At 37.5% G+C, this 22,794-nt stretch overlaps 1 protein-coding gene across 1 annotated transcript in view; it reads left to right on the top strand.

Annotated features, from left to right (window-relative positions):
* The window catches only part of LOC122814369 (zinc finger protein 124-like), a 100,539-nt gene that overhangs the window by 12,133 nt on the left and 65,612 nt on the right, over positions 1-22,794 (top strand). The window contains exon 3 of the mRNA XM_044086954.1: positions 10,361-10,699. Within this exon, the coding sequence (XP_043942889.1) occupies positions 10,361-10,699 (339 nt within the window). The remainder of the gene's footprint in view (positions 1-10,360; positions 10,700-22,794) is intronic.

The raw sequence follows: 22,794 nt of genomic DNA, 5'->3' as shown, positions 1-22,794 counted from the left end.
TGGGATGAGGGCGAATTCATAGATACATTGTAGAAAACTGATGTACATAAAAATGAAGACAGAGCAGTAACCTGATATTCACTTTAAAAATGGCGAGGATAGTGAGCACAGCAGTGACAAAGAGACAAAATCAGGAAAAGGGAGTTGTCCTAGAAAATACAAAAAAAAAAAAAAAAAAAAGAGCTTGCTCATTAAGTTTCAGCCAGCAAGAGCAGAATCTGCAGAGGTATGAGGTTTGCACACCAAACTATTGCATCTTTCTGAGATCTAGCTGCCTTTAGATGCAAGGACTTTTACATCAGAGTATTGTAGTCTGGCAGGTGAATCAACATCTAAGAGTAAAAATGTGTAAAAGTAAGAGAGATACACACTAAGCCAGTGCAATTTGAAAATACTAGAAAACAAGAGTATGTTTAATTGTAGCTTGACACTGGTATGGGGTAGAGAGCAGAGGAATGTTTTTTTTTGCAGATTGAAAGTCATGCTGGTCAGGAAATTTAAGTGATTTGGTATTACCAAAATGAATAAATTTCTCACTGGGAAAGCACACCCTATGAAAGTAGTTTAGAATAAAAAATGTACAAGCTGGGTCGAATTTTGAACATTCTATCAAATTAAAAAATAAATCTGTATAGATGAGAATACTGAGCAATATGTGAGAGTTCAGAGGAAGTAGTTTACCCATAACAGGTTGCTTCAATGTAGTTAAAGATTGAGATATAATACCCAACCAGAAATCTAAACCCACTTTTTTAGAGTGTGACAGAAAAATCAGGAATCTTGCAACAGTTAATTGTAAACGATGCCACAGTAATATAGGTGGTTTCAATTTGTTCTGAGATTTCCTTTTATGTAGCATATGGAGGAAAAAAGGAAACAGAAGGTGGTAAATATTCCTCCCAAGGTAGAAGAAAAACAACTTGGATAATAAAAATGCAGTGAAAGAGTGACATGTATTCACCCTGAAACAGAGGGAGATGAAATATGTTCAGAACTGCCTTTTCAGAGAGACATAGAGAAGAAGCAATACATGAGAAGTTGGTTTGCATTCATTCTGTGCTATCCTTCTGTCCTAGGAAAGGAATAGATACTGAAGGAGTGTTGATGATTCACCCTTAAATAGATGGAGATAAACATAGAGAAAGTAAGGAAAAAGGAGAAGGTAGCGTGTACTGATAGACAAGGTGACATTGAAAAAAGTCCCAAAGAGATTCCTGTTTAAAACGTAGAGGAAGGGGTTCTACGTATCAGGTTGATGAAGAGAAGGAAACAGAACAATTAAATGAGGCAGAGATTGAAACAGACAGAGCCAAAGCTTGATGGTGGTTAGAAGGATTCTGTCTATCAGAAGTGTACTGCACTGACAGACCAACAGAAACTGCAACCCTAAGACTTGTTACTATAGAGAAAGAAAATGACCCAAAGAGATAATGCTAAATATAGAACCATAAGGGATGTCAGTATAGAAACTGAAATGAGCTGAATCCAGAATTGTAAGGGATGTTGCTAGAAATAGCAGAACATTACAGAGATATACACAGAAGCTTGAAGAACTATTGGTACTGAAATAAATTGGATACAGGTGGAAGAAAGTCCCCTGCATGAGGACTTTCATAATGGACCAAATGTAAGGCAGTGAGATAAGAAGGAGAGTGCAGAGTTCTGAGCCTGTTTTTGCTAAAGTAAAGCAGAAAACACAATTGAAACCAGACTCTAAGCAACATAAATCTAAGCAGAAATAAGATTTTTTTTTTTGGGAGGGGGGACTTACCCTTTGAAGTAAAAGGGTAACATAAGGAAGAAAAAAGACATGTAGGGCTGGTCTCCAGTCAAACCAAGGTAGATAACTAGGCTGCTAAAGAAAGTGAACTTAACAGTAAGCCAAATGAGCCTGGAAAAGGAAATGTAACAAAGGAGGGTAGATTTTTAAAGAAATTTATGAAAATATTTGGCATGGAAGATGTGAATTCAGTACTAAGAATTCAGCGTGAATTTACATATTATTCCTCAAGATACAAAAACTGGGCTAGGTTAGACAGAATTTACATTTCACAGGAACATGTGCTTTTAATTAATTTATTTTATTTTATTTATTTATTTTACAGTTTGTTTACCGGGATAGTCGATTGGGCCAAGAAGAGCTCATTTTCAATAGAGTCCCAGGGAGAAAAGCTCCATAAGAACATTATACAATTTAGACAAATCATAAAAATGAGTAATATAGTTTACAATTTTCAAGAGAAAAGATAAAAAAAGTGTCATTAAGTATTTACAGAATATCTTAGTTCATACAGTGGTAAATCTAAAACAGAGGTGAAGGAGATTTGCAAAGGTATCATATAAGAGTTATAGCAGAGTATACAGGGGATATGAAGAGATTAGGTGTCAAGTAAGAAAAGAGAGATAGAAGAATAAGATGTGCAAGAGGAGTCAAAGGGGTGGAAAGAAAGGGGGGAGTGGGTAAAGGTAGCTTAGAAGGTAGGTATTTTGGTTGAGAGCAGGAACATTCCCATAGGGATATGAGATGGGAATGAAGCAAGGTTTTAAAGGTAGAGTGGGTGGTGTGGATGAGAGGTGGCAGGGAGTTCCAAAGCCGTGCTAGAGAAAAGGATAGTAGTCGTTTGCCTGGTGGGCATACAGGCTTGTGTAGTTCAATCAGATTTTGGTTATATGATCCCAAGAGTTTATCGGATAGGTGCATTTTGAGTGAAGAGGCTAGACAGGGGTAGAGAGATGGACGGAAGACAAGTTTGTGGGCGTGAGTGAGTTGGATGTAGGTAAGATAATTGGGGAGCTCTATCCAATTTGGTTTGAGAGTGGTGGGTAGAGGATTTGTAACCACTGGCAAACTTGGAGATTTTATTATAACAGAAAGAGAGTTTATTCTTTAGTGAAGCTTGTAGGTTAGTGAGTAGAGGGGTACCATATAGGAGGGAAGGAATGAGGTATGTAGTTGAGAGGACAGACCTAGTGGGGGAGGGTGAGGTAGCAGGAGTGGCGGTAAAGCATACCAAGTTTCTGCTGAGTTTTTTTATATTCATTTGTAGGTGGATATCAAACTTAGTGTTCATCAATAGGGGAAACCTAAGAGTTTGATGTGGGATACTATCTTGAGAGAGGAGTTATTTTGGTTGGTAATAATAAGAGTTCTTGTTGATAATGGTATTTTTAGAGGGAAGGAATATCATAAGTTTAGTTTTTAATGCGTTGAGTACTAAGTGGTTATCTGACATCTAGCTCTTAGTGGCAGAGAAGGCTTCTTGGGTTAGTTTTAAGAGAGAGGAAATGGTGGTGGCAGAACAGATGATTGTAGAGTCATCTGTGTATTGGATAAGATTAACCTTGGGGATAGACAGATGGAAGTCATTTACAAATATGTTGAACAGTAAGGGACCTAATATGGAGCCCTGGGGTACCCCTGTAGGGATGGTAAGAAAGAAAGAAGTGTTTTTTTCCATTTGACACCCTGTTGTCTATCAGAGAGGTAACTAGAGAACCAGATGGTAGAAGAGATGGATAGATTAATATTGGAGAGTTTGGATAGAAGAAGGTTATGAAAGATGGTGTCGAAGGCCTTGGATAAGTCTAGAAGGAGGGTAGATACTACATAGCCAGAATCATGAGCTTTATTGATTGTTTCAAGTACGAAGAGGAGAGCAGTGGTAGTACTGTGGCCAGGTCTGAACCCATGCTGTATGGGTGTAAGCAGATGGTTATCGATGACATAGGGCAAAAGTTGTAGGTGGATGCATTTTTCAAGAAATTTTGAGATGGGGGATAAGATGGCAATTGGTCGAAAGTTGGAAATATTGTTACTGTTGCCCCCTTTGTGAAGTGGTATGATAAAGGCCTTTTTCCACAGTTGGGGAACATAGCTTTCTTGGTTCGATCAGTTTATTAGAATGGAGATAGGGAGAGCAATGGCTTCGGCAGCTATTTTTAGAAAGTAGGAGGGAAGGTCATCAGGGGCGTTAGAGCAAGGTTTCAAATACATAAGGAGTTTTTTTATGGTAGATGTAGATATGAATTTGATAGAGAAGGGAGGGGGGAAGAGAGCTGGTTGTGTTGGTAGAGGAAGGGATAGGAGAGGGTGAAGGTGGAGCATTGTTAGTGTAGGATGTTGTTAGTTTGACTATTGACTCGATAAAAAAGTAATTAAATTCAGTGGCTACGGCCAAGTCAGAGGCATTTGGATCAGGACACGGGTTGTCTTTTTTGCCAGATTGAAGAAGGTGGTGATACCATTCCAGAATTTTTGGGGGTTTGTCTTGCAGTTGTTTTGGAGTATAGAGAAATAGGACTTGCGGTTGGATATGATAAGTTTTTTGACTTTGTTATGAAGTACTTTAAAGTCATTTAGGAAGGAGGGTGTTTTATATTTCTGGTAGTGTTTCCAGGCTTTGTCTCGTAGATGCATCAAGGTTGTGGTATCTTTGGTTAACCACGGGGCAGTTACTTTTTATTCTTTTGGTTTCGGGGGGGAACAAGAGTATTTAATAGGTTTAAAAATGTTGTATTGAAGTGGGTGACAGCATTGTCTAATGGGAGTGTTTTGAGTGAGTTCCAGTTTATGTGTTTTAGAGAGTTAGAGAATATTTCAGGGCTAAAGTTCTTTAGGGAGCATGTAGATATGTAAGTATGAGATAGTTGTAAGGAGGAAGGGAGACAATGAGTGAAAGAGGGAAAGTGGTCCCTAAGAGAGTCAGGTAAGTTACCGCTATCAGTGATTTATTGAGGGAGAGAGACTAGAATCCAGTCAAGGGTGCTACCAGTGGAGTAGTCCTTGCAGAGCCTTGTAATAGAGTTGATTAGCTGTGAGAAGTTGTAAAGACTGAGGTTTAGGGAGCTTGTAGGAGATTGGATGGAGGTCCAGTTAATATTAACATCACCAAGAATTATGGTTTCATTGGTAATGTTAGAGGAGAACCAGGAGAGGATATCCTCGAGAATAAGGGATATTGTCTCCAGGAGGTATGTACAGAGCAGCTATGCATATGTGTTTGTGTTTGTTCAGCTGACGTAGTAATTGAAGGTCTTGATAACGCATCCGATAACTATTTCAGATCATGCATCAACAATAACTAAAATAAAAACACAGGTTAATGAAATAAAAATGAGACACTGGTGCTTTGCAACCTACCTTTTGAAAAGAGAGGAATTTAAGGAATGGGAAGTGGAAATTATTCAGGAGCTATTAGAGAAGACAGAAACTTCTGAAAATATAGCTAGATAGTAGGGTAAAGTTAAACTGGAATTTAAAAATAGGGTGGAAATAAACGAGAGATAGTTAAGAAGTATCAATAATTATTTAGAGAGACTGACAAATATTAAAGTATTTCAAAATAGGGGGGAATCTCACAGAACAAAAAGAAGGGCAACTACAGAATGCTAAACCGAAAATAAGGGACTACCTTGATAATATGCATGAGTGTAGAAAGATTGCTGTTAAGCAACTCTTTTTTGATAATAACTCTAGAGCACAACAACTTGTGTAACAGAAGATCGAAAGGGCTGTCACCAAGCTTAGGGAGCCTATAACAAGAAAGATAACAAGGGATCCTCTAAGAAGTGTAAGACATATTTCAGAAATTCTATGAAAGTCTGTATAAAGCAGAGAAATATGGAAATCATGAAAAGGTACAAATGAAAATATTTATGGAAGAATTAAATATGCCAAGGTTAGAGGTGGATGAGGCTCAATTACTAACAGTTAGGATAGGAGGCGATGAGATAAAAATGGTGATGTGTAACCAATCTACAGGAAAGGCCCAAGGAATAGATGGTATCCCTGTGGAAGTTTGGAAGTTAGGAGGGAAAAAAACTGTTAAAGATCTGGAAGGTTTTGTTTAATGGTATTTTAAGAGGAGGAGAAGTACCGACATCCTGGAAGAAAGTGGTGGTGGCTGTAATACCTAAAGAGGGTAAAGCTACATCAGATCCAGATTCATACAAGCCCATTTCAATACTAAATCATGATTATAAAGTGTTCGTCTATAATGGCTAAAAGGATGGCAAACGTGATGCCAAAATTGATAAGTAAGGATCAGTGTGGTTTTGTGGAGGGATGCAAACATTTGACAACATAAACAGAACAGTGATGATCCACAGGGAAGCAGAATGTAAGAAAATACCACTGTTACTGGTGTTTTTTGATGCAGAGAAAGCATATGACAGAGTAAGCTGGGATTTTATGAGCAGAGCAGTGGAAGCATTTGCATTCCCTGATAAAATTATAAGGTTGATTAGGAGGATATATGGGGGATCAGAGGTAAAAATTAAAGTAAGTGGGGTGCTCTCTGGTGATCTCTGCTTGAGCAGAGGAACTAGGCAGGGGTGTCCTCTCCCCCCTTTGTTATTTGCATTATATTTAGAAGCATTGGCAAAGAAAATAAGGGGCTCAGAAATTCAGGGATATAATAGGTATAGCAGTCAAGCGAAGCTGGCTGTATTTGCAAACAACATTATTTTATACATGACAAAACCAGAAAGGGACATTACATTACTGTGGAACATATTGAGACAGTTTAAATCCTTTTCTGGATGCAAAATGAATGAATGTGAAACAAAAGCAATAGCGATAAATGATGTACCCACATACAAATTGGTCCAGCAAGATCCATATTTATTGGGACATGATAAAATTAAGTATTTAGGAGTATGGATTAAAATTATACCTGTGTGGCAGCTAAGGGTATGTGGGAAGAGACTAAAAAAAAGACAATACAAAAACTGAGAAAATGGAAGCTCAGTTATATGGATATTGATAGTAACATAAAAGCAGTTAAAATGTGTTTAGTTCCCTTAGCCTTATAAATAGGTCAGGCATATTTTTATCAACCAGAGGAGAAGTTGTGGATAGCAATTAATAAAGCACTGAAGGATTTTATCTGGGAGTGGAAGACACAAGAGTCAAGTGGGATAAGCTGATTCTTCCAATAGAACAAGGTAGATTGGGATTACCCTAGCTGAAGGGGTATTTAAGAGCATCACAGGTAAGGCTCCTATACATACCACAAGCAGAAAATTATAATTCAAAGTGGAAAATATGATTAAACAGGGGGGGAGCTCATGTAACAGGAGAATACTGGGATTTTTGGATGCAGACCTTTAAGGAGAACAACAATAATCATACAGAATGTTATATTCATAAAGCAGAGGAAAGTATTAGCAGAACTAAGCCAACACAGGAATGGAGAAAGGAGATTCTGCTGATAGGATGACTACAATTGGGGATACAGACAACAGGCAAGAGGGAGCTGGAATTTATTGGAGAAAATTGGCAAAGGAACCAAGGAATTGGGAGCAAACAACTAGACAGGGAAAGGTAATAGAATGGAAAGGCGCCAGGAACTTATTTGGACTGCAGGCTAGAGATTGCCTTCCATGTAATGGATTGGTATCAGAGTATAGGCAAAGAGAAAGAAATAGGGGGAGGTCTTAAATGGAAGACCAGCACTGGCAGAGTTTTTAGTCGAATCTAGAACAAAAGTTGCTTCTAAGAAAGGAATAATTAGTAGAGCATATAACATATTGCATGATAACTATAAGAATCAATCAGAGGAGGTTAGGAAGGATTGGAAGAGGGATTAGATAAGCAATTCACAAAGAAACAATGGGAGGATATAGGTATGTTTCCCAAATATGGAGCAAAATCTAGAATATTTAGGATCTTTGCCTGGAAGTGTTTACATAGGTATTTTTATACCCCAAGCAGACTTCAAAGAATTTTTCCTTAGGTAGACAGCAAATGTTGGAGGTGTGATGGGCAGAAAGGGGTAACTGGGGACATATTGCTCTGTTGGAGATGCTGAGCAAGTTGGAGTGACTAGAGAAATTTTTTTTTTTTGAGCTATGATACACAATCGGAATTGCCTAGAGATAGTAAGACCTTGCTAAGTCAAATTATGATGGTTGCAGGAAAAGCAATTACTAGAAAATGGAAATCAAAGTCTAAATCAAGTTTCCTAGAAGTAGCGAAGATAGTAACGGAGATAAAACAACTGGAACTGGGATCTTTAGAAAAGGGTAGGAGCAAAATATATAGGAAAAAATGGGAAATGTGGGACCAGTACTTACAGAGGAGGAATGAGGTTTAAATGAAGGCAGGATTTGAATGAGCTATATAATGGTTGACTAACAATGACTGGATGTATTAAAAGTGATGTATAATGTTTTCAGCTACAGCTGTGTTGGCACGGTTTGGAATGTATAATGTTTGCTACTGATATTATGTCGCGTGGTTTATTTTTATTTATATAAATGTAACATGCTGTATGTCATACATGATAATTTAATAAAGATTTTTCTTGTCTTAAAAAAAAAAACAGTAAGCCAAATAAATTTTAAAACAGTTAATGCATATTAAAAAAGTGGATGACTTGCACAGTGGGGGAAGTAATATCTTCAGAACAATAAGTCAGAATTGGAGTGCCAGGATGGAAAAAGAGAACATTGAGGAAGTAAAAATGCATAGTAGCCCTGCATTATGTAGAGAATTAAACCTGAACTTCCAGCTGAAGAACAGATTAATGGAGTATATAGAAACTATAAGCAGTGTGAATACATTAGTTATGCAGAATGCTATCTGTGAGGCCAAGCAAGACTGACACAGGCATAGCATTTGCCCTTTGCAGTAAGTCAAAACTGGTGATGGGTAAGAATTGTGTATTTCAAAGTACACGTGCAGTCTCCATGACAGCAGTTCAGTGAGTGTCATGAAAGGTACTTTTTTAGGAGAATTGATGCCCCTCTTTCTTAACGGACAGATGTCAGCTGTGCAGTGAACTTACTGACGGCAGTGGACAGTGAGTAAGGCAGAAACCAGTAAGCAAAACCTGCTAAGGACAAAAGGTATGGAGGTTAGCAAAGGTTATGCAGACATTCTGTATTAAACAAGTAAGAAAATAAACTAAGATGCAATATTATATACAGAGTGTATATGCAGCATCCCTAGGAAAATATTTTTTTACAGCTGGTAAGTAAATTTAAGAGTTGATAGTAGGGAAGCTTCTAACACATGGGTTATCCTGTTTGATAGAGGGAAGAGCTTATTTAGATGTGAGATAGATAACTTATATAATGTGTGAGTTAAAATGGGTAACTCCCATAGCATAACACCAGTAAAAGAGATATGACAGAGATATGAGATAAAAGAGGTGACATCTGTGACACAGGATGTAATAATTTGGACGTTTCTGCTGGGTAGTAAGACTAGTTTTATGGAGATACTTTGCAACACTAATTCAATTTAATTGAAAACTGCTTCAGAACAGCAGGTATACTTAATTCATTCAGAATACCAGAACCAAGATGAAGTGCAGTAACAGGAAATTATGTAGGAATGGCTTATGGGATCTATAGCAGGAAAGTGTTATCTGGCAGAGAATATATTGCGTCCCACATCTGAATTGTCATGTTGTAGAAGACAGACTGCCCATCTGGAAGAGTCCAAATCACCTCGTTTTGTGCTGGGAAAGTGGTAGTTGTTGCATGTGGAGCTTGTTGATACTGTAAAAACTGTAACGTTATTAAATTCTTGTGATTTTGCACAATGAAAAATGTGTTAAAATATGTATGTTTCTTTAAATATGTATCTAGCGTAAAACGGACAGTCACAGGGATTGCATTTAACTATAAACAGAGTAGTCTGGAAGGAGAAATTGAGTGAGAGAGTTCCTCAGTGGAAGGGCAGTGTGATGACATGTAGTACTAGAAGCATGGAGGGCCCAGTCGGGGCTAGTCTGTCTAACTTCATTTGTAGACTGTGATTCATTTGTGCAATCAAGAGTGACACCTAGGAGAAAAGTGGAAGTATGTTGTGGAATACTTGAGCTTGAAGTGGGGCCTTTGAAAGAGGCCTGTATGTGTTGTGATAAAATTTTCTTTGGAGTGGTAAACTTTTTATTGGCTGACATTTATTTTGAAGATGCTGTTTATTTATTCATTTTGTCTGTGTGCATTTGTGAAAACAGGTCTTCTATTATTTTGATTTAATAATTAATATGATTTTGTGTACGTTATGCCTCTAGTATCTTCACAAATTGTACAATATACATCTGTATATATTTTCCCATATAAATAACTTGTATATGCCAAAGCCTGTCTTTGTATTGAGTGTATATCCCCCTCCTACTCCTCCACAGAGCATCCTTGGCTGCTGGTTGTCTTTCTGTCTTAGCCAGCCATACTGGTGGGTTCTTTCTGATTCCGGTACCAGGTCACCAGTGATACAGATGCCTTACCTCTGTGTTAGTGGGCTGGCCTGTACTCATTTTGTTTTATAAGGAAAATGCTTGGATACAGATGATATTGTCATGTACTTGAATTTATCTCACCTCTTTATGTATTCATTGTTTTCCAGGAAGATGTGTTTTGTTTGGAACAATACATTTCACAAGAATTTGCAAAACTGCACCAGTTTCTGCAAGAGAAGGAGCAAAAACTCATCCAGCAGCTTAAGAATGAATCCTCAGACATTCTACAAGAAATCGAAGATGATCTTGAAGGCACTGAATGTGATGTTTTATCCTCCCATGTGGTAGAGTCCACTGCTAACTCTGATCTCAAGAATAAAGAGGCAGAAGTTCTAAAAGACAAAGTCACACGTGTACCCATTCAAGCTGATATTACACCCACTAACAAGATGTTGTCTGATAATCATTTGGAGATCAGAGAACATAAAGCTGTTGGTTTGCTTACGGTAAGCCTGTCTTTCATTACGGATTTTGCTATTTTTTTTTTGTGACAGGTGAGATAAAGAAATTTTGAGAGAGTACCATATCATCACAATAAATTTTGCAGTAATTTGCATTTTTATTATATCAGCCTCTCTGGATATATGAAAAATCTTTATATGTATAAATAAATCTGTCATCAATTTATGAATTTGTCCATGAATACTGTGAATTTTTCCAGCTAACAAAAATAATATTTTATATTATGGCATGCTTCTGCAACAACCTCAAAATGTATTTCTTAGTTAGTTATTAGATAATAATTAACACCAGTTAGGCAAAGCACACACCAATGACATTTCATTTGGCAGAATAAACATTTGTAGAGAGGGAATACCTTTGAAAAAACACCATGTATAAGCCATTCACTTTTGCGATTCTGTCCCCCTAATTTAACATGGGTCTATATTATAACCCCGAACAATTAAAAGGGCAAATGCTCTTTAATTGACCCCTTAAAATCGAAAGCACTAAATCCTGAACACATGGAGCAGTGATTTTTTTACCAGGGAAAAAAAATTACTGGGCTGTTTTTGGGACTTTGCCATTTCCTCCACAATGGTGCAGTCTTGGAGTTGGTATATTTAAGTAGGGGGGTGGTGGGCGGTACAACCCGTCCACATCGGGTGGTGTGGGGTGCAATGCCCCCCAATTTATTTTGTGTTTGGATTTTTTTTTTTTGCGGAGCAGTGATTTTTTTCCCTGGGGAAAAAAATCACTGTTCCGTGCATTCAGGATTCAGTGCTTTTGATTTCCAGGGGTCGATTAAAGAGCGTAACCTCTTAATCGTTCAAGGTTAAAATATAGACCCTTTAACATAACTCTGAGGTTGTAGTGACTTGGTGACTAGTGCATTTAGCTGGGGGTACAGAGTCATACCCACAGCTCTTAACCTGCAGACACTGAAAATAGTCACAAAGACCCTTGAAAAGAAGATACATGCATCCAAAAATCTGGACATCTAATTGGAATAAAATCTGACTACCAAACAGCCTTCCTGCTTCCAGTATGAATGTACGATAATATTTAGAAATATATTTTCAAAAATAACAGAGCAAGAAAATGATGGAAAAATATAAGCACATTATCAGTAGGACAGTAGAAAATCTTTAGATTTTAATGAACTATATTGTAAAATTCTATCACACAAGGTCATTTATTTTTGTTTCTGAAGAAAGGAGGTATAAGATGTGTGTCCTCCTTTCCTTAAATTATTGTTATGAATTGTATGCTGGTCTTATAGTTTAGTGTTCTGTACACTAGACAGTTTCAAAAATTGCATTTGATGAGGTGGGGGTTTCTGAAAACTGTGTGAAATGGTAAACTGAGCCTGAAAACAGGGTCCTCCAAATGTAGGTACATCATGTGCAGGGGTAAATTAGGCCCATGAATAAGACTGTTGCTTCAAAATAGAGACAGTTGAGAGGTCTGGTCATACCATGGAAAATGTTTGGTGTAACACATTTTCATTTGTTGAGGCTCTAGAAGACATTACTAGTGAGGGTACCAGTACTTTTCCTGCAGGGCAAGTATTTCCTGAACCAAGCAATAGCCCAGTGAGAGTCAGTGTTAAGAAACCTTGCTGTCTGCACCCATACTGGGGATGGCTTGTCCTTTAATTGAGAAGCATAAAGGCAGCAGCATACAATTCCCAGTCTTGGTGGCTCTCTAACCAAGAGATGAAGATGAGTGAGCATCGTAGACCTTTTTAATAATAGCCTCTCAGCATCCTTTATAAATTGGAAAGATACGTTAAAGACTCTAGCCATAATAAATATTACCGGAAATACTGGGTGTTTGCCTAAAGACATGAAACAACAAAGGAGACTATAACTTTTTGGTGACTGGTAGTTACTCTTTCAGAGACAGCAGCAGTTTTTCTCATATATCCATCCAGATAAAGGATTTATCCTATTAGCCCTTCAAGTTTAAATCCAACATGCTCATTACATTAGCGTTATATAAATATTCAGGTATTTGAAAAGAATGATTGCTCGATTTAGCACAACCTTTATGTCTGCCTTTTTTTCCCCTAAGCTAATGCTGCTAGGTTTTCAATAAAAATGTGTAACTTGTGCAAATTTAAATTTATCTTTGATATGCTCACAAAGCTTCCTGAATGAAAAAGCAGAAGACAGATGTTCTGTTCAGAGTCCTGTTTTTTGAGCTTTGCAATCATCAGCAAAGAATGACATATTGGTATGAATACTGTGTGAAGTGTTAACACTGAGTGTATTCTTATTATTTAAAAGTCTTTCCAGGGTTCATTTGCTAGAAGAAAATGTTTGGGACACTAGGCACCCTTTTCTTGTGCCCCTGTTTAACTTAAAGGTAGTAGAGACTAAGCAGTTCACTAGCATTTGAGCCCTTGGGGATGCATAAAAAGCCCATCTTGCACAAAGGACGAGAGGAATCCCATGTATTGGAGAATGTGCCAAACATACTGTCAATTAATGGTGTTGAATGTCTTCTCAGAATCAGAATAGTTGGCAGTGGTGGGGTCCAATGTACTCTGTAGGCGCTGCATGTACATTGGTAGTATACGTACAATCAGTGCTTGATCTGTCTGCCACAAATTCCCACTGATTAGGATAATTGTTGACAGCAGAATATCACAGAAAGGGTATTGGTTTGTAGTTCTAGACTTCAGATGTGTCTTTGTTGGGTTTTCGAAGTACTATTCTAATATGAAGAGAAGATGAGCCCTGAATTACTGCTTCCTTTTGAATAAATTGAATAGTTTCAGCAAAGAGGTTACTGGTGTATCTGTATAGCTTTGTGTACTTCACTTGTCAAGCCATCAACTCCTGAGGAGTTTGCCCAAAAAAGTTTTTGAAATGTTAATTTGGACTACGTTTTTACTTGTGGGAGAAGTTAATGAATATGCTCATTCTCCTGAGAATCTGGATATATCTGCCTTTTTCAAGAATTTGATAATTTGGTTTATCCAAAGTCATTTGGTTTCTGTCACTCTGCATAGTGGGTTTTGTAAAGCAATGCATTGCTGACCTTTGTATTTTGTTTAGGTAAGGAGTACTGCCATTTCTCCTAAAAGGACACCATACTAGATATTCATATCAAATCTAGTATCCCAGTAGTCTGCTAGAATTATCATCTTGTGCCCACCTTTGCAGAGAGACATGCTGTAGATAAAGCTGAGCCTTTTCTGATAGGGATGTGATAAGCTGGAAGTATGTCAACTTATAGTTTTTCAATGTATTGGGCTGTCAGGATCTGCTGTGGTTACAGCCAAGGTTAATCTGCTACTTCTTCCAATTTCCATTTATGGGGATCTGGTTCACCTGTTATCCATGTCTTAGCCTATGCACATAGGATGCCCAGCTCTAGCATGAGAGATTCCCACCATGGCCTTAGAGAAAAACTGCATAAATAGTTCAGATTAATAAAATTCTTAAAACTTTCTCTGATCTTTTTTATGAGCTCCAGTTTCCCAAGTATTCTCCATAGGGGAATAATCCTCATTGTCGGGAGAGGTCAGTTTGTGAAAGATTGCCTTGTAGTAATTAAAAAGCGCAAGGAGAACTTTCTGCCTTGTAACAAGATTTCTACCACCAACCAGAAGACTAGTGTGCTTGAAATATTACCAGCTGGTTCTGTAGAGATATAATCTATTTTTTTAAACATCTTTATTGAATTATAATGTAAGACATAAGCAAACATACATTAACAGAAATGAAACAAACCATATTCACATTTTTTTTCCATTACATACATTATAGATCACATTTCTTCTTTGAAACTGTCAGCCTAGTGTCACAAAAATTGCTGAATTCCTCCCTTCCCTTAAACCTCTGTCCTCTTCCTCCTCCTGAAAATGAACATGCATGTATTGTTCCCATAATTTCCACTTATTTCTGTGTAATTTCCTCCTACTCTTTTTTAAAGATCCCTCTTCCAGTTCTTTTATCTCTTTTATAAATTTCAATATTTCAGTTACAGTTGGCTTAGACTTTGACTTCCATTGTCCACTAATTGCTTTTTTGGCAGCCACCAGAATTAAACTTAATAAGACGTTACTATGTCTAGGAAATTCAAATCCTGTATCTCAGCTATAACATATATATATATATAATATCCTTGGTTACAGCCATTTGCTCAGCCAATGTTTCATACTGAGTACTCTGCACTGAAATTTTAAAATCTGCCAAATAATTACACTCCCAAACATATGTTCCCAGTTATCTCTTTCTTCCCCTTCACACCTCCAACATTTCAATCTACCTGAGGAAAAATTTGAGGTATAATCTTCTTCATACCACTGGAGAATTCTCCAGGTATCCCATTGCTCCATTTCTACCGTGTACCTGTTTAAGGTCCTTTGACATGGGATATGTTTATCAGCCATGGTCATACAGTGGTTAAGGAAAGAAATGAGGACCATATTGTGATCTCCTCCAAATGAGAAGCTTTGAGGTCCTTTTTTTCTCTATCTAAAGAATCAAAGAATTCTTTAAATAGTTAGGTGTAATCTTCATTAAATCCTTAATAGTTTCAACTATAAACATGCACTGGAGAATGTTAATGGTTGATGTTGATGTTTTCCCTTTCAGAACAAAATTAGATTCAATACGCTTGCACTCCAAGGGTGGTGTAACTAAAATAGCCACTCTTGCCATTGTATTGTAGTTAATGGTACATGAACTGCTGCAATTCTAAAGGGAGCATGCTGCTTATCTACTCTGGCAGTTTATGTGCATTCCTGTACACAGATTGCTCTACTTTTATTCTTTTAAACCAGTCTTGAGTATTCTCGTTTAATCCTAAAGTCTAGACCTCTTGTGTTCACCAATGGAAAATGCAGCATTAATTAAATAGTAGCAATGCATTCATTGCAGCAAAATCTGCAGAGGCTAAAAGGTACTGAACTTTGCTTGAATATTCAAACAGCTGCTTGTAGTTCTGAATGGTCTACCTGGTTCCTTTGAGGTAGTTCTAGTGTTGAACTGTCAAATTCCAACTCCCTAAAGATTTGACTGCTTCTGCAGGGTACAGGTTCTTGCAGGTTTCTTTACAAAAATCCTGAAATAATCTAGATGCATGTCCAGATATAGTGTCACAAGATACTACTAAGACAGCTAAACTGGACCTGGGTGTAACACTTTTGACAGTGATTAGGAAAGTAGACTTCTAGGCCATATTGGGAAGAAGGGTTATACTTAAACATCCACAGCCTTCAGAGCTTTGTACTGTCAGATCTACATGGTCAAGTATCCACACAGAGATTGCTAAACAACTCCATGATGCTTGTGGGGAGTTATGGGTAAAAACTCTGAAGGGTGCATTAGTGAGCCAGGTGCAGATTGCTGTGCAGGTTGACAGTGAATATGATGCTGTGGATGCAGTGTCTAGGGCTGCTGCTGCCTTGTCTTTCAATAAGACACATTCCTGTCCAAAGCTGTAGTCTCTTCCTGTGGATGTTCAAGTGCAACTCCTGAATGTATATTTATTCAAGGACTTACCTTTTGGATCCCCATCTCACACTGTATCTTAAAAAAAATGAAGGCAAATGGGAAAACAATGGAGTTGCCATCTTATTCCCGATTATAGCAGCAATCATCTAATAAAACAATATCATTGACAAAGAAATGAGAAACCTCCAAAAGGCAAGGAAGGTAACTAAAAAAGGAAGTGGCAGCCAGAAGGCAAAGGTGTTTTTGGAAGCTCCTAGAAAAACTGTCAACAGGGAGCAAATGTGACTGTCTCAATCTTCTTCATCCTTCAACCCCCGCCCCAAAAAAAAAAAAAACACACACACACTGACCCTTAAACTTCCTACTGCTTCTCCAGCAACCTGTAGGGATTGGTGGCTGATTGGCCCTCTTCTGAAAAAAATTGACTATGCATTACAAAGGAGACTTGAATTCTAGAAATTTTATGTAGGGCTTACAAAGGATTCATGCTGTCAGCAACGTCAGTTTCAAAGAATGTAAAAAAAAATAATGTTCACCAAAACTGCTTTTGCCAAACCACCAAAGAATTATTTTTTTTCAAGGGGGAATGTTCTTCTTTCCACTTGTGACAGTACACACAGCCCATACCCTAGAAGTTGTATATAACAAATCCTGAGATACACAGCAGTTGGGAAAGGATGGCTCCAATGTCAAGCATTCTTCAATGTTTTTACATTAATCTGAACTGCTGTTAATGAAACAAATAGAACCCAGTTATATACTGCAGTTTCCAGCCATCCTAAAGATGCAAGGTATTCCCCAATCCAAAAGAGTCATTGCTTATTGCAGGAGCAGGGGCATTCATACATAACCTTAATGGAACAATTGCCATCTTCCCGTTCAAACCCTAAAGACGCTGCAGAGGGCAGTGAGTTATAACCTGTATTGTTTCCAAAGGCTGGATTTCTGTCTATATCTTCCATATTCCAGTGTAACACTAGCCATGTTAGTGCTGTTTTGGAGGACTCATTGATACTACAAAACTAGAAACTTTCCTTCTCTAGGAGAAGGTAGCATTTTTGACAACCTACTTTCTATGCAAGCTGTTAAAGAAAGGACCATAGCTTATGAATTGAAGGTTATGTGGTTTTAGTGATGCCACTGGCATTATTGTACTTGAGAAAGTCCCTGTGGTTCCCAAGGATTATGTGGCACTAGCACAATCAGTGCCTTGACAGTGCCATCTTAATACTTTTTATGTAAGGTAGGAGTCAGAATGGTGGCTCCTCACTTGTCAAAAAATGAGATGTCCTTGAAATCTCCTCCTTCGAATGAGACTTTTGACTATGAGTGCCTCTTATCTAGGCTAGGAGATCACAGAGTAGACATCTGAGTGCAGGGCAAGTGGTGCCCCAAAGAGAGGAAAAGGCACATAAATCTAAAAGACTTATGACAGTATTCTGGCAGTCAAAGATTTCAAGTTTCTTTGGAAGCCATGAGTACTGAGTGTGGTAATAGAAAACACTACAGTGATGTGTTACCTAAAAACATTGAATACATACTTCTAATCATTTACAGGCTAGAAGCACAAGCTTTGGAGGAAGTCCTGAAAGCATAGATTGTCTTGTGGTCTTTCTATATCAATAGCCAGGGGAATTTCCAGACAAAAAGTAAAATGGGAGGATAGCAATTTCTATGAATGGGATTTTAACAGAGGTGGACCTCATAAAAAATGAGATGTACCAAAAATAGATGTTTGCTTCTCTGACCAACAAACAGATGAAGTTCTGCTCCAGAGTACCACACAGATAGGCATGGCCAGTGAATGCTATATCTCTTTTGAATTCCTTTAAGTCTTTTGGGTTTCTAATACCATGATGGGAATGGACCCTATTCCTAAGTCAAAGTATGATTAAAGTTCATGAAATTAGTATTGTTTCAATCTGTGATGTTAGCCAGAAGTGCTCTTTGCAGCACCCCCAATGTGCCCAGTAATGACTCCTGCAGTTCACATGGAGTTACATTTATTGATAACATATCGAAGTACGGCTGGAAATTCTTTTTTTATGAGACCCGTTGCTCCTACTACTATTGGAACTGTCTGGGTATCCTTCTTCCACATTGTCCTAATTTCTGCCTGCAAATCCTGGTATTTTATGACTTTGTGTCTGTCTGTACATAAGACACTGTAGTTAGTGGGTGCATCAGTTTCAATGATCAATGCCATCTTTGTATTCTTTTCATTAATTACTATATCTGGTTTTCTCACATCTATCTTTTGAACTGTTGGTAATGGCTGATTCCATGTGATGTAAACTTCATCATTTTCTTAATGTTTTGTAGCTCGTCTCAAATATTTTTCAGCTACTTCAGTAATATAATATTTTTACAATCTCCAATGCAACAGTCTTACACATTATTATGCTTTTCAGTATACAGTCGTTCTGCCATTAGTATATCACAACCAGCAACAAGATGTGCAACTGTTTCATATTCTGTTTTACATAACCTACATATGTCTGTTACTCCCACATGTCCAATGGACTTTGTAAACCAATGTGTATGTAGCGCACTATCTTGGGCCTCCAATATTAACCTTTTGTGTTTTTGTTTGAATTCGCCTCTCCTTAACCATTCCTATGTTCGATACTAATCAACATGAGGTTGTTCCAAGAGTTTTCCATAATTGCAACTATATTTGTACATTTTCCACATTTCTTGACTTCTCATCTGATCCTTCACCTTGTATTCTTTCTTTTATTTTTTGGCACATTCAGTTGCTCCCTAATTTTTATGTACTTCTGGTTTAATTTCCATTCCTGCTTGACACTGATATGCTTTTGCTAAACTAGCCACGGAAGTCATCTTAGTCTTATTATCCTTATGTTGATAAACTTTCACTATGTTTGGGTCTTGTGAGGTTGACAGATATGTATGCAGTCCTACGACTGCAGATCTATACATGTAATCAGTTTTGAGGAGCCCATACCTCCTTTAGAATAGGGAATATATATTCTTGCTATGCACTGATTTTTATGAAACATTTGATAAGTATAAAGCAACCTTGTTTTACTGTCCAATTGATCCAATGCCTTTTGGGGCCAGTCAGTCACTCCAAAACTATGAGTTAGGATAGGAAGAACAAATTGGTTTATAGTTTGGACTTTGTTCATAGATGTCAGCGCTGTTTTTAGTATTAATTTTAGTCTTCTAAGATATTCCTTACTAAGTTTTATTTACATTTATTCATGTTTTTTGTTGAGCCTTCATCAATTCCCAAATATTTATACACTCCCTCTTGCTCAAGATCTTTTATATCACATTCCTGTCCCAAACTGTTTTCTTGTTGCTGCAACTTTCCTGTTTAAACGTTTCTTTTGCAAATTTATCAAGACCAAATGACATTTTTATATCATCTGAAAAAGTTTTGACTACTTGCAGTTGTGCTTTCAGTTCCTTGTCTGATGAGCTATACAATTTTAAATCATCAACAAAGAGAAGATGAGAAGTCGTTACACTTTGCTGTTTTCTGGGAGCCAAATTGTAGCCATAACCTAATCTGTGAAGTAAACAGCTTAATGTATTAAGGGTAAGACAAAAGAACAGTAGTCACGAAGAGTCATCTTAAAATATCCCCCTTTGAATTTTTATCCCTGGAATAATAATTTTTCCTTTATCTTGGCTTAACCGCAAAGTGGTATGCTACTGTTTCATAGTCGCTGTAATGTAATTCATCAGTTTATGGTGTATCTTGGGTCTACTTTTCTTTATCGAAATTTCACAATCTTGAAAAAGAAAAGTAAAACCCCACTTCCGCGAAAGGGCACTACATCGAAAGTGCACTTCCATGAAAGCTGATTCACTGAATCGGAAAAAAAAATAAAAAAATACAGTAAACACTGCTTTTGCATGTGTGCAAGCCCTCTGCACCCCCACACCCCCTTACTTATACATACTAACTCTGAGATCGCACCACAGTGGGGAAAAGGATATATTTCCTTATCCCCAATGTAATGTGCTTCGGCAAATCATCTTTCGCGAAAGTGCACTTCTGATGAAGTGCACTTTCGCTTAAGTGGGTTCGACCTTCTGTTTCTCGACAAACTGTGTTTTTGACAAACAGAAGGAGACCCTGTATTTTATACATTGTTAAGCACTCTTTTTTCCATAAATGTGAAATACTGTCAAATGCTTGTTTGTAGTCTATCCATGCCACACTTGGATTCTTCCCCTTTTTACAGTTCCTCATTATGACTTTATTTAACAACAAATGAACCTTTGTTCCATATGACTTTCTTTTGTTACACTTTTGTTCTATTGACATGATTGAATTTTCTTCTAAATGACTATAAACTTTTGCCTTGTTTCCCAGTTCTCTATAAAACTTTTCGGGGTCATCAGTAAATTGCTCATCTTGTACTTTTCCTTTGTATTTATTTATATATATTTATCTGCATATCTTCTAAGTTTCTCTGCCTGTGCTGATATTTTTAGTTTATTATTTGTGATAGTACATGATAAATCCTGATCTCTTCTCATACTGTGCATTGCTTTTATGTCATCCAACTTTCTCAGTATTTTTTGTTGATCTGTACTCTTCCAATAGTGACAGTTGTCTTAATTGCTTTATAGTTTTCTCTATTCGATACTTCCATGGTAGCATTTGATTTCTGCCCTTCCTTTCTCTTACTGCCCTGTGTTTTTGTGGTAAGACTTTCTGTTATTAATTTAGCTGCACGGTAATATACCCTGTTTACTTCTGTTACGTTGCATGGATCTCTATGGGCAGTCCTAATTACTGTGTTCATTTGTTTTATCAAACTTCTAACTTTTGTGGTTTTATTGACTTTCTGTAGTGTATTTCTTTTGTTGATCTTAATATATCTTTCCATTTCTGTTAAATCAAGCAACTCTTCTCTTAGATCATTTTCTCCTAAACTAGGGGTGGCATTCTATAGAAAGTTCCAGAGTATCTTCCTTTGCCACATTCTCTTAAGTTTCATCCTGTGCCATCCATTGCTCTTTTATATGGGAAGTCACTGGTCTATCACTCTACAACACTGACTGCATGAGTTGCCACATTTTCTTGTTCCTTCCTTTACTGTGCAACGGCAACTGAACTGTTTTACTGGTTTCCTGTGGAAGACTCCAAAGTATCTTCATATGGCAACTGATGGCATGTTTCCAGCTCCACTAGTTTTTCCTTATTTTGGGGATCCATTGTTCTATCCTGCTGTGATATCAGAGTTAGATTCTCTACCCTAAATCACTAATTCACTTTGCAGATAATCCATAACCTCAGTTTCTATCTCATTAACTTCTCCATTACTAATACACTTTTTTTTTTACTTTTCCTCTTTATTTTCTTATCTTTTTGTATTGTAAAATTTTCCATGTCCAGATGCCTTTGCCTGCATTTTTCTTCAAAATCTTTGGTGCTGCTCTTTTTTGTATTGATTAGTTTTGCTATTTCCCTGAATGAGCACGGCTCTTTTTATATAAATTTCCTTTCATAGCCTTGTTCCCCAGTGTAGTTCAGAAAAATAAAGGAAGGGGTTGGAGGCAGCAGTAGATATCCTTTCTTTGATACAGGTGAAGGGGTCCTTGATGCAGCTAACCACTCTTGGGGTCCTTGATGGGCCTAAACCTACCCACTCTCAGGTTCACCGCATGGAGAGTTAGGAGGTTAAGCATCAGGAAACCCTACATAACTAAATGTTTTCCCTTTAGTACCAAAAAGAGGAAACTGTTCCCAAAATTGGGAAATACACCCTAGGTTCTGCAGAACTTGTTGAAGTTGTTTACATGTGGACTGACTTATGTTTCACTAAATGTACATTTATTATCCATTCCAGACTGGCCCTTTAGACCTAATTTAACCTGCAGGCTCCAGTCTGGCAGGTGCTGAAAAGCAGCCTCCTCCACCTCCTCCTCTGGCCCCTAGAAAAGAGTTGGTTCCAACTTCGGACTAGAAGTCTGTACTAGTGAAATTAACCCTGCCATGTCTTGTGCCAAAAGCTACTGTACCACTAAAGTTCATAAGCTGAACAACACCTCCTCATTACCAATACTTCAGCAAGGAAGATTTCAGAGTTCTAGCATTGATGTACAAATAACCTTTCTTACACTTCCACAAAGAGAGTGTTACCTTGTGTACTGACCACTGTTCATGTCAAAAACTACTGACAGAAGTGTCCTTCAATCAGAAAATTAAATTATCTGCTTTTCCTTACCCTTCAAAATAAAGGGAGAAGGATTCTGCACTCTTTGGATGTTCAGAGGAGTTTAGAAAGACAGAGTTTTGTCTGATTTGCACAAAAGAAAGAAGGCTTACCAGTTTAAAAACAAACAGTCTCAAAATTTCTAGCTCATTGTATTGCATTTTGTGCAAACAGTCATGGTGAAGTAGTGCAGTGAAACATCTACAGATTTCCTTACAGCGATAAATACTCAGAACATTCCTAGAATAGAAGTAAAGTCTTCCATGCACACATTCTGTAGGTATTTCAAGTAGGATATAGTGTCCGACACCAGTGTTGGATTTGCCATGCCATTGTGCAAGGGCTTATCCAGACTTCCTTTGTATCCTAGCCAGTATCCTTCTGTTTGGGCAGTTTTCTGAACCATTGAATCCTCCCAGCTGTTATGAA

The sequence above is a fragment of the Protopterus annectens genome, chromosome 10.part0 (assembly GCF_019279795.1).
Source record: "Protopterus annectens isolate FY-2018-M chromosome 10.part0, PAN1.0, whole genome shotgun sequence".
In the NCBI taxonomy this organism is placed as follows: domain Eukaryota; kingdom Metazoa; phylum Chordata; order Ceratodontiformes; family Protopteridae; genus Protopterus; species Protopterus annectens.
This window is presented reverse-complemented; position numbering and strand designations above follow the sequence as displayed.